Source organism: Mixophyes fleayi, chromosome 4 (genome assembly GCF_038048845.1).
Source record: "Mixophyes fleayi isolate aMixFle1 chromosome 4, aMixFle1.hap1, whole genome shotgun sequence".
NCBI classification, from domain to species: Eukaryota; Metazoa; Chordata; class Amphibia; order Anura; family Limnodynastidae; genus Mixophyes; species Mixophyes fleayi.
In genome coordinates, this window is record NC_134405.1 from 162,924,389 (window position 1) to 162,943,383 (window position 18,995).

At 37.9% G+C, this 18,995-nt stretch overlaps 1 protein-coding gene across 1 annotated transcript in view; it reads right to left on the bottom strand.

Annotated features, from left to right (window-relative positions):
* Positions 1 to 218: 218 nt before the first annotated feature.
* The window catches only part of RSBN1L (round spermatid basic protein 1 like), a 49,632-nt gene continuing 30,855 nt past the window's right edge, over positions 219 to 18,995 (bottom strand). The window contains exons 4-8 of the mRNA XM_075208727.1: positions 17,719 to 17,856; positions 15,308 to 15,450; positions 13,738 to 13,905; positions 2,895 to 3,003; positions 219 to 1,276 (exon numbers count right to left, since the gene is read on the bottom strand). Of these exons, the coding sequence (XP_075064828.1) occupies positions 671 to 1,276; positions 2,895 to 3,003; positions 13,738 to 13,905; positions 15,308 to 15,450; positions 17,719 to 17,856 (1,164 nt within the window). The 3' untranslated portion in view covers positions 219 to 670. The remainder of the gene's footprint in view (positions 1,277 to 2,894; positions 3,004 to 13,737; positions 13,906 to 15,307; positions 15,451 to 17,718; positions 17,857 to 18,995) is intronic.

Sequence of the window (18,995 nt, forward strand, 5' to 3'; positions counted from 1 at the left end):
AGGCTCGGCAAATGGCCTTGCATAATGGGAGATGTGCAGATACAGCTGAATTGCTAAATGTCACCTTCCCTCCTCTAACACTAGGCTATGAGGCATCTTTACTATGGCACCTGAAATCATTAATAAGGAAGAGGTGGAACTTTACAAAAGTTAAATCTCACAATCATTTGTCGTGTTGAAGCCATACCAGACCTTGTCCGCAAATAAAACCAAATGCATCGTTATGAACCTTTATTAGGTGGTTCACATTTCAGTATAAATCACACTAAAAAGATTAAAAAAAGCTATTTACACTACAGTGCTGACACCTTTAAAATGAAAAATTGATATAAATAAGCTCTATGGAAAAGCCTGGAATTGTCAAAAAGAATTCTGGCTCATTTTACAAAAAATATATATGTTAATGTCAGCTCTAGCCTAGAACCTACAACTGAAAACTTTAGAGAGACTTTATGTTAAACCTGCAGTGTTTACAGTGCATCTGGCCCTAAGTGCTTTGATATTTCACAGTTATGGACAGGCACTGAGGAATGTTACATCGCTACATAACTATATTCAGTAACAGACTACATACAGAGCAAGGGGAAGCTTGCCCTATGATTTACCAATCCTTACATTATTATTACGTCATGTAGAATAAGAAACAAAAATAAAACTATATATACATATTTTAGCACGGGTTTTCCTCTTCTGTCCGCACAATTGGGTTTGTTGGTATAGGTTGCCGTGTGTCCTCTCTGCTTTCTCTCAAGTCTTTGTTAATAATTGCCAACCGAGACTCACTCCCAGTCGTGCCTTGTGAGTCCTTGGCATGATCAGTCTTTACTTTATAGGTCTGACATTCTGTGGGTGCAATGGAAATAGTTGGAAGATTAATATTGTCAAACACATCACTAATTTGGTGCGGCGACCTTGGTTCACGTTTGACTTGCTGGGTTTTTTGCGGAAGGTCCTTTAACTGCCAAATGTCAGAAAATTGTACACGAGACATATGCGTGCTTGCTGCACTGAATGTATTGTCTTCTTTCCCAATGTCTTGCTTGATCTTTCCTAAAACAGTTTCTTCTAAATTACTGTTGTTCTGTTTCACTTCTGGGTGGTACATCTTAAGTCTGATATGCCAGGCCAGACTACAGACTGCTGAAACGGTCTTAAACTGATGGACAACATTTCTTGGGATAAAGTAAATGTCATCATCATATAACTGAATCCTTGCGTAGCGAATGCCTTCTCTTCGCAGCTGGTTGAGCTTTGCATCGTCAACCCACTGGACACACTGAAACAACACCAATATTATTACTAATTTACAAAATACCCCCTCCTCGTGTGCCATATAGTAAAAACAAGTAAAATACAATGTGAAAATACAGTATAAAAGTGATGAAGTGCCATTTAATCCAACAGTATAACTTTTAAACCATGAATCAATAGTGTGACTGGATCACTGATGAATAACTTTGTGGCTGGATCATGTAGAAATTATTTATTTTAGAAATGTATTTCAATAAGAGGTGCTGGCACCAATGTATAATTTGAAATGCACTTATCGAGTTACATTGGGATTTGTTTTGTATGCAAGTGTAATTGTTTGGGTTTGTATCTTTGCTAGAGGAAGTCTGTTTGCTTATAGCAGGAAATGTTAAGCAAGTCTGTATGTGAAGGGACAAAAACCTGTTTAGCCTATATACCCAGCAGGGGGTCACTGCCTGGTTGTCTGGCGTTACTGGATCTCAAATAATGCAAGCATCAAGTTTAAAACACATAACAGAAGTAAATCCATGTTTGGGTAAATCAATTACATCCTGATTCTAAAAACAGCCTGTGAGGCTGTGTTCAAATCAGTATAAAAAGCCCTGTCCTGTATTAAAAATTGTTCTTTCTTGCTTCATCTGACCTGCTGCTCCTGGTACCTTCAACCAGTGTGGGCAAATAAACATCACTTGCTTTAAAGACCTACCTGAAAACTTCTCAATCCCTGTGACCTACAGATTAGACCCAAGATCCAAACCATTTCCGGCTGTTACTGAGGTCTGGACTCCGCTTTTCCGGTACCACCGCTCTGCCTGCTACCCAGAAGCTCTGGCCAGTGTGATAGGCCAGGTGGGATCCATCCACAGCAACCCTGATCAATCGGAAGAGATCAGGAGTACCAGCCCAGGTACCCCAGCAAGGGGTACATTAGCAGCATCAGTTACCCAGAAGAAACCTGGTACTGGACGCCGGTAAGGAGTCCAGTGGTGGCATCATTTGAAAGCCCCTCCTACTGCGGAAAGAGGGCGCATTTAGGATAACAAAAGGGAACAGTGGCAAAGTAAGCCCAGCCGGTTCCCAGCAACAGCACAGGGTGGCATAGGTGGTCCATCCTGTCACAGTATGGTATAATTTTTCCTTAAATTGTGTTGATTTGATGTGGAATGACCCTAGAATGGAATTGCGAGTAATTTTAGAGTAACAAAAGAAATTTCAGTATCCCATTACTTGTTCCAAACAATACACAATTTACATGTGTATGCCAAATCGCAAAGAATTTGAAACACTTTAGCACTGTTTAAAACGCAACAGCAGTCTTATGGATTGCAAATGTTATGGCCTTAATGTAGTACATCAAACCTCAAGCACATCTAATAGTTTAGAGTTTAAGAATATCCATGCTTGAATAAAAATAACAGACAATAAATTGCCTGTCCTTGACTGGAGTTAAGAAACATTGCTTTAATGACAGTATAATAATCATGATCTGATGGCGCATTACTACATAATATGTTTTTGCTCTATGAAAAGAGAATAGTAAAAAAAAAAAAAAAAAAAAAAAGCACTTGTGAAATAAACACCACAATATAGTAAAGAAGACTTCCACCCACACCTGATAAGACAATGATTTGCATGCCATGTACCTGGGATAGTGGAGGTTCATGCAAGTCTAGCTGTAATCTTTGCACCACCTCTAAGAAATCTTCAGCATGAAAACATATTACATCTTTGGTTATCCGAGGCTGTTCATTCCTAGGTTTAAGATGAAGAAAAAAAAAAAATTTGATCAAAGGAACAGCAAGTTTTGTACAAGCACACTCAATACCATTTAATTAAAAACAGTATGCTTTTGTGAAAATAAAATAAACTGACATAGCAAATGAGCAAGGTTTTTTGTTTACATAAGTACACATGTAAGTATACATTTTCTAGATAAAAATAAAGAAAATAGTATATTTTATGGCTTAAAATAACATGTCTAATGGGATCTGCCAACATAAGATTTGGCATATAAATTAAGGATGTTGTTACAGGATTCAACCTATTACCTACTTTATAAACTGAAACCTATCTGTATTGCTTTGTAAGAAAAAAACATTTTTTTTTGCTTTGTAATGGTAGGAGGTTGAAAAAAGATGAATAAATTTATGAGCAAAGAACGTGACGCTGAATGCCTGGACTACTCTGAGATTTGTTATACTCATCAACATTTATTTATATAGCGCCCGCAAATTCTGTAGCCCTTTACAATTGGGAACAAACATTAATAAAACAATACTGGGTAATACATACAGACAGAGAGGTAAGAGAACCCTGCTCGCAAGCTTACAATCTATAGGACAATGGGAGCTTGAAAAACAAGGGCATGTGCTATATCATATTGCACACTGGACCAGCTAGAATGCAAAGGTAAAAGTATTGAGTGGGCTGTGTGATCAATCATACAGCAATGTTGGTCAGAGGGGTTGTTGTCTTGTGTTAGCTGTGTAGAGGGTGGCAATAGGGTAACCTAGGAAGATTAAGAGGGTGGTTGAGGAATATCATAAGTTTGTCTGAAGAGGTGGGTTTTTAGAGAACGCTTGAAGGTTTGAAGACTAGAGGAAAGTCTTACTGTGCGAGGAAGGAAATTCCATAAAGTGGGTCCAGCCCGAAAAAAGTCCTGTAACCAGAAAAGGGAGGATGTGATGAGAGTGGAAGAGAGACGCAGATCTTGTGCAGAACGGAGGTATCGAGTTGGGAGATATTTTGAGACAAGTGAGGAAATGAATGTCGGTGCAATTTTGTTGACGGCCTTGTACGTTAGAAGAATTTTATATTTGATTCGTTGAAATACAGGCAGCCAATGTAGAGACTGAGAGTGGCTCAGCAGAGGAAGAATGGTTTGCAAGAAAATCAATCTAGCCGCTGCATGCAAAATAGATTGTAAGGGTTCAAGTCTGACTTTGGGAAGACCAGTAAGGAGGGAACTGCAATAGTCGATGCGGGAGATGAGTGCATGAATTAATGTTTTTGCTGTGTCTTGTGTGAGATATGTGCGTATTCTGGAAATGTTCTTTAGATGTATGTAACATGATTTAGATATAGAGTTGATTTAAGGAATAAATGATAGTTGTGAGTCAAGGATTACACCTAAGGCAGCAAGCTTGCGGGGTAGGATTATAGATATATTAAAAGAGATGCCTTGTAAAATCCATATTATATATGGAATAATGTACCCCTTACTTTAAAAGGATAATAATATAGTTAAAGAGAGCACCATGACCATAGAAAAGAACAAGGCATTATTTGTTTATATTAATGTACTAAACCTAAATATAAAACAATATGGCTGGGAAAGTACAAGGCTCTAGGTTGTTATGGGTGAGTGTGTGTTCATAGTCTAGTTTGCATGAGTGAAATTGTATTAAATGTACAACCGCAAATTTAGGTAGTCACCCAAAAAAATTGGATCTGTTAATCAAAACTGCTAAATAATGGAACACACTGAACACTAAAAACAGTTTAGAAATGTTGAGTCACATTTAAATTTAGGGATTCATATAAACACCATCCCCCCAAAAAGACACACAGAACAATCACTTTCCTTCCGTAGAGAATTACTGATGATTTTTCTGAGTGTTGTTACAAAGCAGTAAGCTTAGGAGAATATATTTCACCTTCGTATTTGTCTTCTGGTTGCCAATACTTCTATAATATCATAAAGTCATTGACTATCGTCCATGTTGTTTATAGAAATATAGATAAAAAAAACAACCTATTAAATTATACCTAACTGCAGCTAGACTCCACAAAATATGGCCCTCCCAGTCCACGTTTTTGGTGCAACTGCAATGAAGCAGAGGGTTTTATAAATATCTTGTTAGACAGTCCAAGAGCTTTAGAAAGATTTTTTTTATTTTTAATTCCAGCTTTCAATGTATCCTTTGATTATTGACCTCCCCGTAACTTTACTTCAGATGTAATCCATTCATTATCTTTTTGCTTTAAGTAACCCTTAATTTTCCATAAAAGCTCAACAAACATAATTGAGATAGATATCTAGTGTGTGTGTATATATACACACATACATATATATACATACATATACAAGTTAACCCGTGCATGATACTCATGCATTCTAGTCAAATCAAGCTACTTAAGGTGTTAAAAAGGTTCTTGTCATGCATTTGGGCCATAGCCCAGGCCTCAACCACCAACCACTCCCCACTGTCACCCCCGGCAACCACCAACCACTCCCAACTGTCACTTCTCCTTCAAGAAATATATATATATATTTTTTAAATCTTTATAAACACTTTTAACAATTAACTTAAATTAAAAACATCTTAGTATACCAAATTTAAGCCCTTTCTGAATTTTTTTTCCCCACACACTCTAAGAATTTAGTAGGTCAGTGTATAACTCCGCCCAGCAGGTGGCGCTGCAGCTTGGTTTTATTTTTTCCCACACACATACAGACAGACTAACACACGCCACTAGACATATACATATATATATATACATATATATACATATATATATATATATATATATATATATATATATATATATATATATATATATATATATATATATATATATATATATATATATACACACACACACACACACACAAGTTAACCCGTGCATGATACTCATGCATTCTAGTCAAATCAAGCTACTTAAGGTCTTAAAAAGGTTCTTGTCATGCATTTGGGCCTAGCCCAGGCCTCCTCAGGGGAAGAGCGTTACTTCCCGACGCAAGCGGCCTCTTTAATGTGTGTTCATGAGGTAAAATTACCTCACAAAATGAGTTTGACCCCTCAACTCGTAAATTTAGCCTTTACTACCCCTCCCACGGGGGGAAGGGGGGATGATGGAAGTTAACTGACTTGACTATTCTAATTTTTTTGTCAAATAATGTCAGTATACCAAATTTCAGGTCAATTGGATGAGCCCTTTCTGAGAAAATAGTTTTTTACACACACACACACACACACACACACACACACGCACGCACACACACACGCACGCCTCTACACATGTGTGTTCATGAGGTAAAATTCTCTCATGAAAATGAGTTTGAGCCCTACCAAATTTCAGCCCTTCTTGAATTTTTTTCCCCCACACACACTAAGAATTTAGTAGGTCAGTGTATAACTCTGCCCAGCAGGTGGCGCTGCAACTTGGTTTTTTTTCCCACACACAGACAGACAGACGCCACTAAGCATTTATATATTAGATTTCTATATACACATACATACACACACACACACACATATTATAGACATATATAAACACACACACTTGTACTTTACTCCCGTTGCAGTTGCTTGGTGAACATTTTATTTTTAGATGACAGATTGGCATTTGTGAACCTCAGCCACCAGCTTTGCAACAGAATGGTGGTGTATTTTTACATTTTTGGGGAGTGGGATGAAGAAACAAAAAGGGTTGTAATATATTAAGAGAATGAATCCAGAAGCACTGCATACAAAAAAGGAAAAGCTAAACCTAAGGGAAGACCACCAAGTGCAATTTCAATGGCCAAATTGCCAATTTTATATCAACCTGCCATGAGACCTGCTGCCCAGTGACTGTATCCTCAGATTAACTCTCAAATACAAGGTGTCTTTTTTAAGAGTTCTATTAACAGCAATTTCATTTCAGACTGAGAGGCCTACTATCTGTCTTACCAGTTAAACAGATTTTCCACCTTTGGACAACCATCTCTTTATGCAAGCCTGCTTACCTAGAGTCAATGGCTGAAGAGAGTTAAGTACATGGAGTTCCTACATCACATGCTACAATAGAACTCAATCAGTTGTCTAGAGCAGTGGTTCCCAAACCGTGCGCCGCGGCTCCCTGGGGTGCCGCAGCCAGGCCTGGTGGTAAGCAAGTGGGGGAGGAGGGGGGGGGGGAAGAGAGTCTACTTGTTAATTATTTTGGCTTAGGGGTGCCTTGAAAATTATGGAGACCCTAAGGGTGCCTTAAACTGAGAAAGTTTGGGATACACTGGTCTAGAGCCTGGATGAATTGAATCTTCTTGCACTATGAGCTGCAGGGGCTTACTGCACCTAAACAGCAGCAGGTAACCAACGCCTAAGTGTCATTTGAATATAGTTAGTCTGTTAAGCATAGTACCATCAATATATTTAGTTCTGCACCATATAAACAGCTCTAATAAGCTACTCAAATATTACTATGGCACCTATCAAGAGGTGGGATATAGTAGGCAACAAGTGAAGAGTCAGTTCTTGAAGATGATAATTTTGGGTGCAGCACAAGGATCTGAGCGACTTCGACAAAGATCAAATTGAGATGGCTAGACAACTGGGTCAGAGCATCTCCAAAATGGCAAGTCTTTTGGCGTGTTCGCGGTATGCAGTGGTTAGCACCTTCCAAAAGTGGTCCAAAGAAATACAACCGGTGAACCAGCAAGGGTCATGGGCGCCCAAAGCTCATTAATGCATGTGGGGAGCGAAGGCTAGCCTGTCTGGTCCAATGCCACAGAAGAGCTACTGTAGCCCATATTGCTGAAAAAAGTTAATGCTGACTATGATAGGTGTCAGAACACAGTGCATCGTAGCTTGCTGTGTAGAAGCAGACCAGTCTGAGTGCCTATGTTGACCCCAGTTCACCGCCGAAAGCACCTACAATGGGCACGTGTGCGCCACAGCGCAATGGAAATGGCAGCCTGGTCTGATGAATTACATTTTCTTTTACATCATGTGGATGGCCAGTTGTGTTTGCATCGTTTATTTGGGGAAGAGAAGGCACCAAGATGCACTACACAAGAATTGTTCCTCAAACCATTACTCTGAACATTACAAATAGTTCAAGGTGTTGACTTGGCTTCCAAATTCCCCAGATCTCAATCAAATCAAGCATGTGTGTGATGTGCAGGGAAAAACAAGTCCATGTCACGGAGGCCTGCATTAAATATTCAGGTCAATACTTTGGTCTAAATAATTTTAAGGGGGGTATTCAATTGTCAGTCGGAAACGCCAAAACTCCCGCGGTCCGCGCACTATTACCGTTATTATGGTAAGTGCGCGGAAAAAACGTTATTATGGTAATTTTCTCGCTGGATTTCAGATCACAGCTCCCTGAGCCGCGAGCTGAAATCCAGCTATTACTGTAATAACGGTAATAGTTTTAATGCGCCGCGAAAATAGGACAATTGAATATGCCCCCAAGTGTACTCACAGCAGGAGCAAACAATGAAATGCATCTCAAAAAGATTTGCCTCAAAGTATGATAAAAGGTTGACTAAATAAGTTGCAAAAGTGTAAGAAACCCATGGGTTTAAAAGGAGTCTTAGTACATCTAGGTTAGAGACACAAATGTCCTAAAAAAAAAAGTAAGTTTTCTCTTTATTATTTGATTTTGTATTATATTTATTTTTATATAGAGCATATAGTGACTAGAAGCTCTTGAGGGATCGCTTTAAAAAGGATTTAACAGCAATCCCGTCCAAAATGAGCGTTTCCTCTGCTCAAAGGTTAAAGACACACACACACACACACACACACACACACACACACACACACACACAATTCAGCAAACTGAAAATCAGGCAGTAAAATACGTATTGATTGTTCTATTATATAACATCACCATAATATACTTGCATCTATTCCATCACCTTTTCCATAGCCCCCTTAGTCCCATCTGTACTGCATATATGCGCGAACAGTCCTCCAGCAATAATATATAACTTGTTCTGGTCTAATACAATATTTTGAGCACAAAAAGAGTTCACAAAAATTGATCCGTTTCTAAAAAAAATGTAACGAAAAAAAAAGGTTTCCAAAGCAGCATTTTTCATGTTTGTTTTTTTACGGTAAAACATTTTAACAATATTTTGATCAAATGTTATGTTTAAAAGTAACATTTCATTATATTGCTGTGGTTGGTCCCCAGCAGGAGAAACAAAATCAATCCCTTACTTCTAACACATGTTCTTGATTCCTAGCAGATGTCCATGCTGTGTCGTTTGGTGAAAGGAGTGTAAACTGTAGACCTCAGATGTACAAAGTTATGTGACAGGACTTCATCATCATACCAACACAGGAAGGAATAAGTGTATGGAATTACGGAAGACATTGCATCCATTTGAATATATATACTGAGTGACTTGCACAGCTTAGCCAGCGACTGAAGACCTTCCTAGATAACTCAGTCCCCTCTTAGAATATGGCATCATTATATTTGCTGATAAACAGAAAGCCTTGACACAAGTGTCTTTGGAACGTTGAAATTTCCTTTCATTGTTTGAAACCCTTTGGAGGAATTTTAGAAAACACCAGGGGGTAAATGTATTAACATGCAGGTTCTTCAACACCCGCGAGTTCAGCGATTAAATTTAAAGCGGCGCTGCATTGTAAAGGGAAACTCCCCTTTACAATGCAGCGCCGCTTTAAATTTAATCGCCGAAGACGCTGAACTCGCGGGTGTTGAACAACCCGCATGTTAATACATTTACCCCCAGAACTGCCATAGACTTCTCATCAATGACAGTAGAAATTTAAGAGCTATAAAAAAAAATTGCTGTTAAAACCATCTTAAAGAATTTCTTGTAGATTGCACCACTTCTAGATGGCATCTGTAACTTGATTTGCTAACTAACAGCTCTCCTCATAACATCCGCAGGGTCTGACTTTTCCAAAATGGGAATATTAAGAAAGCAGTTTTCCCATACAGATATCTTTAAAAAATATTATATTTCTTTTTAAAAAACATATTTGTACAACTTGTTATTTTATTCCAAACACCTTTATTTATTATAAATTGACTTCCTGTTGGCTTCCTTTTTATACCTGTTATCACAAGACACTAACAGATAAAAACAATACTGAAAATGTATCATTTTCTATTATTAAAACTTTCTATTGAATGTTTTCCAAAATTTAGGGGTACAACAAGCCAAAAAAGGGTAAATGTCTAGCACAAAAAGGAAATGGGGGGGGGGGGGGGGTGTCACAGGCACAATGTTGTATATCGATACAACGACTTTAAAATGCTTAAACCTATGATTTATTAAGTCACTCATAGCCATGTTATATACATGTTGTATGCGGATGTACTATTAAATTAAAAGGTGTGGGGTGAATTGACTTTCAATGAAAAGTCACTACCTCCTAACGTGCACATATTTTGTCACCATTTTTTAAAATGGCTGCAGAACGGGGAATTGAATATTAACTGCGTGCTGCCTTTCTTAGTTCATATTTGCACCCAAACTCAAATGATTGTACATATAATTTGCTAACCAGCATGAAATATCACAGTAGTAATACAAGCCTGAAAAAAAACATATTGCTTTAGTTTAAGAAATAATAAACCCCTGCAAAAAGATCAGAGCCAATGTGGAGTCCCATAACCTGTATAGAAGTGCAAGATCCACTTGGAAGGGGTAATCTTAAGATTTGTGGTACAATAAGCATTCAGGTGGAAGTAGAAGTCTTACATTTTCTTCACTTGCCACAAACCCTACTCTCACTACTCCAAACGGTCAAAGGATGAGTTGATATCGGATTTATAAACAAACAATTCAACAATCTTCTCGTTTCCTACTGCACGGGAGTCCACATCCACACAGACATTTCAACTGTATAATAAAAATTTATACAGGTCATATGACTCCCCATTGGCTTCTCATGGTTTATTATAATACATGTCACATAAGTATAATATGATAGGGAATAGATTTTATAATAAACTGTAGGTACAAATGTGACTAAGACCAGTTAGTAAAGGTATCTATGAATCATATAAGCCACCATGTGTTCGTTTCCATGAGATTTAGTTGTACAATTTTCAGCCGATCAAAAAGTGGCAAAACAAAATAATTTCTCTTCTCCTATAACAAATCATCCAAAAATCACACACAAACCACTTCCTCATACTAATGTGCCTATTTACCAAGCTCCGAAGAGCTGAAAATCCCCCTAAAGACAGCAGTTTGGGGGGAATAACTGCACCATTAAGTAACATTGTTATTTATAAAAGTAGGATTGCAGCAGATATTGAAGTTATATTGTCCTACAGTCAAACGCAAATGCGATGATGCATCATTGATCAAGTTACGACAATCGAAGTACTAGCCATTTAATCCTATGGGCAGAGTAAGCAGTAGAGGGATCTTCAGATCCCTCACCGCAGCTTACATGCTCTCCCTTCGGGTCACTATCGCAAATATCTAAGTCACACATGTGCAAAGCAACTTTCCCATAGTGATCAGAGAAGAGAGATGAACAGGACTTTTATGGTAAGCAAAATCTTTAAGTCTTTAAACAGCATAAATGTGTGTTTTCTCCAAGTTCTTTGTACACTACATTACAGCGAAGCTTTGTGACACATTAAGGAGCATGCACTGCGGGATCTGTCATAGCTAGTACAAACTACCACACTAACTGAGGCTAAATAACAACTTTAGAATTTACATAGCATATCCTACAACTTTTAAAATATCTTAATGAGCATGTTTCCTGGTTTCTTTCTTTTAAACCACCTACTTAATGCCAAAGCCACCACCCTCCCAAGATCTCATAGCAGAATTTTAGGCTGGGCACATACTTATTATCGGATGAAAAACTTCCAAACAGCCGACATACAACTGTTCGGTCTTATGCCACGTTAGTGTATATACCGACGACAGTCAAAACTCGTCCCAAAGTGCAGACTGTCGTCTTATTAGGTTGGTCGTGCGGTTTAATAATGTCGTTCCAATCATGTAGTGTGTACGCACTTACGATCACGATCTCCATAGAGTTTACAGAGTCGCATTCTTTTCAGTCGATGCTGGCAACGAACAGGTCACGCTGTAGAAATGTAGAGTGCGCTGTAGATGGAATAATTTGTTCGTTCTGAGACTGACTATTCCGTTTCAGAGTCACAGAAGCGAACGAAATTCGTTCCGAAATGTGGATAGCTATAACGCGGTTTTAATCAGTGTGACAGGAATGAATGAGTGAAAGAATATTGTGCTGTCATTTTATAAACGACTAGAGAACCAGATGAAGAGCACAGATCTGAAGGCAAAATTCTAGTGTGTACGCAAGAATCGCCTGACCAATCGGACCTTCAGTCGCTGGTACAATCGTTGTAGAGAACAGGTCAGTCTTCAGTGTGTACCTAGCCTTAGTTAGAGCTGGACTTGTCTCAGAATGGTCCCAGATCCAGCGAGTCAACACATTATAAATGCAGGACGAGGAATCTTTCAGTCTAATTTTCTGAATGGATGCCAGAATCTCTACCATCTGTCCTGTCTCCACCATGGAGTTCAGAGCGTAGCTGACTTGCGCAAATGGTGGTCACAAAAGGAAATGTTTGAAGGAGATTTACACAAACACCAATTGCCCAAAGTAGAAAACACTTACATTTATTCACCTGGCAAGTATACTTTCCTTGCTTAAATCCATTAATTATACCCTTTTCTTTAAAACTGACAAAAAAGTGGCTTTGACCTTAAATCTACCATCAACACAAGAAAAACCACTAAACCAAAACATAATGAAATCTTGAATGAGATTCCGCCAAAAGAGAATGAGCAATCAAAAAAACATGATCCTATGAAGCTTTTTATTTACAACTAAAAGCATTAATTACTGTGTTATACTATAATAAATCTGGCAAGGTTTTCATATTGTTGCTCACCCCTGCAGACAGACCTCCATAAACCCAAGGATTACATAGAATAGTCATTTATGTACAGACTAAACAAGAAATATCACCAACTAATGTAAAGCATAACAGTTTGTTACAGGCAGAAGAGAGCTATACATTAAAAAGGGATTTGAAGCCTATCACTGCTCTGATCCTGTTAGTCCGCCCACACTGCTGGACACAGGTTCAGCTTAGTTCACTCCCACCTTTTCCTCCTCCCTCTTCTTAAGTGTTGTGAAATTCACTTTTACCTCTTTGCCCTATGCACCTGTTCACAGTCGAGTTGGGTTTAATTGCACTTTGTTTTTGTACTGCCCTGTATGCCATCTCTACTTTGTCCATGCTCTATGTACAGCACTGCAGACCCTTTGTGGTGCCATATAAATAAAATATATCAATGGATGTATATATAAATTATTTCTAGTAGGCTTTGCTTAGTCTCTATTATGGTTTAGTGTTTGCAGATCTCACCACTACGTACAGTTCCATTGTTTGTCTTAACCTTCCAGAACGTTCCTAACATTTTTTTTATTAGGATGTAATAAGCATTTTACAATAAACTAGTAGCCTAATGGCAAGGGATGTGAGTGGCATCACTGTGGGCATGAGCAGGCCGGTCAGAAAATAACAAAAATTAGGCAAAGAGGTAACAGCCAACACTCTGAATTTGCTCATAGTCTCCACAAGTATTGCATAAACTATGTCAAAACAGAGTACCCCACACTGAAAAATAGATATAACTTGAAGACCAACAAGAAAATAAAATCTCTTAACAAATAAATAAATAAGCCACAGTATTCCAGTGTTAACAGGGGGTGGGGGCAACAAGTTACTTACCACTCGCCACAATGAACAGCCTTCAGCACACCTACTGCTGCTGTTGTCTGACGCTCAAAGCCTTGTCCTATGTGATCAGCGTGTGCCCTTGTCCTATCTTCAAAAAGCATTTCCCTAGGCTCACTAGCTCGAGGTAGGTACTGCAGGTTTTTGATTTCATTGGTAGTTCTGGTAGAAGAAAATATGAAGAGACTAGATATTTAAATGCATATATGCAAGGTATGTTTTATAGACTCTACAATAAGTTTGAAATCTGAGCAATAAATTCTAAGATAAATTGGAACTAGGACATCCTTGGGATTCCAATTAAGATAATTCCCCTCTCAGCACCATTTATTCAGGATCAAATGTCAAACAACTAAACACAATAAACAGACCAGCTAATGTGCTCATCACTCAGCTGGGCAGCTCAATGTCTCTCCATTGATGCCCATCCTGTTCTACAGGAGAGCTACGGCAGACTTGGATAGAGTAGGTAATATGGTACTGGTGAAAATGCGCTGCACAGTGAACGATTAGCATGCAATGTGCGCCATATACTGGCCCCTCTCCCAAGCAAAATGGAGGCAAAAGTTTCCACTAAGCTACAAAGGTCTATTGATGTCAGGTGTTCTTTAAATTAGGTGGAAATACCAATTTGCAGCTACAATAAACATTTTTATTGGATGGATGGGAAGGGTGTAGAAACAAAAATTTACTGCCAAGAGACTTTCAGAAATAGACAAAATGACAAGGAGCTTTAAAAACATACACCGCGATAAGCTTAATGCCTCCTTCCTCCAAATTGTAAGCCCTTATGTCCTCTGCTGAATTTTTCTATATATTATGCGATTTGTTAATTGCATATATGGATTTATTACTTTGCTCAACTGTACCCACTTTCTTGTTTTTATGTATACTGTTTTCATGTTCATCATATCTGCATGATTATATCAAGCGCTATAGAATCTGTGGCACTATATAAACAATGATGATGATGACAAAAATAGTGGACCTTATGCAGAGTCGACCTAACAAAATGGCAAAATTAAAAATCACTCAGCTAAATATATTTACTTGCCTTGTGGTTTGGTGCAGGTCTTCATAAAAAAATCTTCATGGGGAAAATAGGTTTCTCAAAACACTTCTATAGGCATGTTTGAATATATTCCATTTGACTAACCTCTACTATCTATTCCCACACTTGTCAAACCATTGAATATGCTAATTACTACACTCCTCCCTACCTCCTGATCACTATGTGTACATTGCACTTTGTAATAAAGGTATTACGAAAAGGCGAGTATAAAGAATTACAGTAGGCAATACATTGCTGCCCTCCAGTGCCCATTCCTCAGTGACCCGACATTGCTCTTACAGCCACTTGTCAGCAACATTCCAGGATGTGTTCTGTTACATAGACGCATCCCTTCTTAGTGAGAGTTGGGTGATATTGGCTTAACTCCAAAGCTCACTAACAAAGGGATATATCTATGTAACAGAAACCTGGTTGTTTCACTGTGGTTTTGTGACATGTGCTTACAATTTCCATGAAGTGGAGGTGGTGCTCATTACAGAGATCACAATATACCTTTTTCTTTTAAAAGGAGACTTTGGCATATCAGCCACAGGAATCATCTGTTCTCCAGGACGCACCCACATGATAGGACCATCATCGCTGTCTTTGCGGCTCTTTAGCTGAAGGCTTGACTGAGTCCCCCAAGGCAAAGTGCACTGTCGTTCAAGAGAAATAGTGACAATCTGTTTCTACACATTCACTGTTAAACAAGAAAACACTAGTATAATGTATTTGTTTAATTTATACAAGTAACATTTATACTGTAGGATCGTCTGTAAAATATACAGATACAAATTAATAGCATTAAGAACAAAAAGTTTGAGTTGCAACATATGAGTGCTGGATAAGTGCTAGCATTCAGCGTTCAATCTCTCTCATACCGACGCACTGGTGTGAAGGAAGAATGCTCCTCTACTATTAAACGTTAGCAATTAATCTCTGAAGGCAATTTTCTACAAGCAAACATTCATGCATGACGGGAGGAACATTACCCATTTATTTCAACATGTTACAGTAGGGATATGAAAGAGCTTTTCTAGCTGAAAGGCACCCATATAACATCTACCTTTGGCTGACGTAAAATATATTTTTAATTTTTATTTTATTTTTTTATGGTGAAAACTTTTATATGAGTCATGGCCAAATTACCATCACTAGAAGACAACACTGTGCAATATGTGGCAGCATTAAGTTTTCACATATGGGATGTGAAGGCTCCTGAATCTCAGAAGACCCAGATCATCTCTCTCAGTTAATAATTCATATGTATTTCAAAATAAAACCAATCAAGGGCAAAAAGACTGCAGTTTTGTAATAATAATAATAATAATAATAATAATAATAATAATAATAATAGCATTATTCTCCATTTAAAGGACATGACTGACACATAGAAATTGTCCTCCTGTGGGTGCGTATAGATAGTATAATGCAAGTCTTTTGCACAGACTGTTCATTCTTACTGCAAATTAATTAATTTGTGGAGGTTTTTTAATTGGAAATAAAGCTTTATTTTCTTTTACAATATAATTTTCATATGGATGTAATACTACAATTTTACTGATGACATTTTAAATTGAAAAACTAACCAAAGCAAAATGTCATTCCTCAAATAAGCTGTCTATTCTTGCCAAAATATTCTCATTAAAGGGATTGTCCACCTTCAGATTTCTTTACATTTAATGACTAATGTCCTCCTATAACTTGGCACATAAACTTCATCTTTATAGTTTTATTGTGTGTTTTATCGTAAGTTGCCACCTCTGCTGTGCTATGTACATTGGATTTGAGTCCAGAAAGGAGTGTCTTATTCCTCAGGATAAAAGAACCATCTCCGCCTAATGATATAAATATATGGCTCAGAAGCACCAACGCATTCCAGAAAGATAAAGTAATCCATTTTTATTTTTTTAAAAACTTGCAGAAAAGTTTATGCAAGCCAATAACTTAGAAAACCTGTCGCTTTATGGATAATTAGCTGTTGACAGTGTCAACTGCACCAAGTGTAAAACAATGCTCATTCTGCTTGGCAATGAAAAACAAAACAGTGTATGCAAATCCAGCAACCCTACTAGAGTTTCTCCTGGGCACAGCACCCCATGTGACAGCACCCTTGCCTGCAGGGCAAGTAGAACACTGAAAGTTGAAAACATAGTTGAGCAGTCCAACTTCTGCATTCAGTGCACAGCTTTCTATGTGCTCTCCAGTGGGATCATAGGAAAATTGTCAGTTAATTATACCAAACATGCCAGGATTAACATAAGCCCCATCCAGTGGCTGTCTCTCCATATGTAAAATGGAATAGTAATTTTATTTTCAAATGTGTTTGAACCTCTCATATTATACCAAATAATTAGACCATAGGAGCTCATTACAAAGGACTTCAGATACATGCATTCAAAACTCCCTGCAGCTCAAATTACTCACAATACTTAGAGGTCCTGGACTGTTAGGCTCTCTCTGCATACTCAGATGCACTGACATAGCATCTCAAGCTACTAAGTAAATGTTGACATTCTCCTATCAACATCCTCCCTTAAAGGTTATCCACAATGCCAAATGTCTTCTCCATACCAAACACATTTTCTTTATTGCATTAAGCAGACAGACTTCACTGGGACTCATTCACAATGCGCTAGGTCAATGGTAAAAGCATAAGCATTAGCGTTCGTTTAAAAATGTGTTTTAATGCATTTCCCACATGCCATTAGCAATACAATTTATTGTACCGACAGTAAAAATGCTAAATAGTATGTGCTATGCTCTAAGGAAAAAAAGTTACAAAACGCAACATTCAAGCTTTAGAATGCAGCGATGGGAACAGCCCCGTTGACCATTATGTTAATTTTAATGCAGGTGAGAAGTGCACTGAAATGACATAGGTGTGAACAGAAATATGTGTAAGAAACATGACACCCTCTTACCTTCAGGAAGGGTGACTCTTCTAACATGTCCAGGAATTCTGGGAAGTAATCCCCTACTTCTTCATCAACTGCTCCCACCAGGCTGATTTGCCTCATTGCACCTGCTCTATATGTACCATGAGAATACGTCCTCTTTACCTACAGAAAACACAGTGCACATGCTAAAGCTGACAATCAAATATCCCTTCTAAAATGTATAAATAAAATAATTTTAATGAGTCTTTGGAAGTTATGTATTATTTTCCTCAGACCTTTGTCAACCCTGAGCAGAGAGCAATTATAGGTGGGAAAAAACAAACCCAAAAGCCACCTATTGCAGCTACTAAAATCCCTTTAAAAAGCTTCCAAGCATTGTACTATATCTAGTTTTGCTTTATCTAGATTATCTTCTATATAAAGCTATTCAATATAAAAGTACACCACTGAATAATGGAGATTACATACACACTGAATACTTGATATTGACAAACAAAATACATTTTATTGCAGCTGATGGCAGCGACTATATGTTTGGCCGCAGAATTCTATTATATGTACTCTAAAAAAAATTATACACAGTGTAAATACGATTTAAATAAGAAATGTACCTAGTTAATATAATGTTGCTACTAAGGCAGTTTGCAGAGCTTATATTTGAAACAACTAGCCTGGGAAAATGGCTGCATGGAGGGGAAAGAACAGGTTATTAACATTTGACAAGTAGGTGGTAATGCAGCTTTAAAGCATGTTAGAACACATTGATAATTGGCAACAATGTATTTTTGCACATGGTGTAGATGGATGCGTTATCTGAGGAACACTTCTATACCTGTTAAAAAATAAAAGGCATTTAGTGAAATTACTAATCCTTTGGCCAAAATGTACCAAGATCCTATCCACTATTTTACCAGTGATAAAACATACAGAAAATGAAGCATGCCCTTCCATTCTGGCAGATAGCCACCTGCATATTTATACAGTACACACACTTACATTGTAACGCACAGTGGGAAATGAATGGAACTACATTGCCGGCATATGAGAAAGATGCACACATATACACATTCTATCCCTACAACCAAGCTTAAAAGCTTATTCCACTGGAAATCTCTTAAAATGATAAACTGTGCCTCTAAAAATACAATTTTAGGTCAACCATGTCTAGGACCATTATAATTCAGAAACGAAAGATCAGGAAACACAAGTGATATTCAAAAAGTGAGGAAGCTGCACGATAGCCAAAAACACTTGAGTTACACATTTGAGACAAGCCTCACAATAGCACACAAGCTGAATAC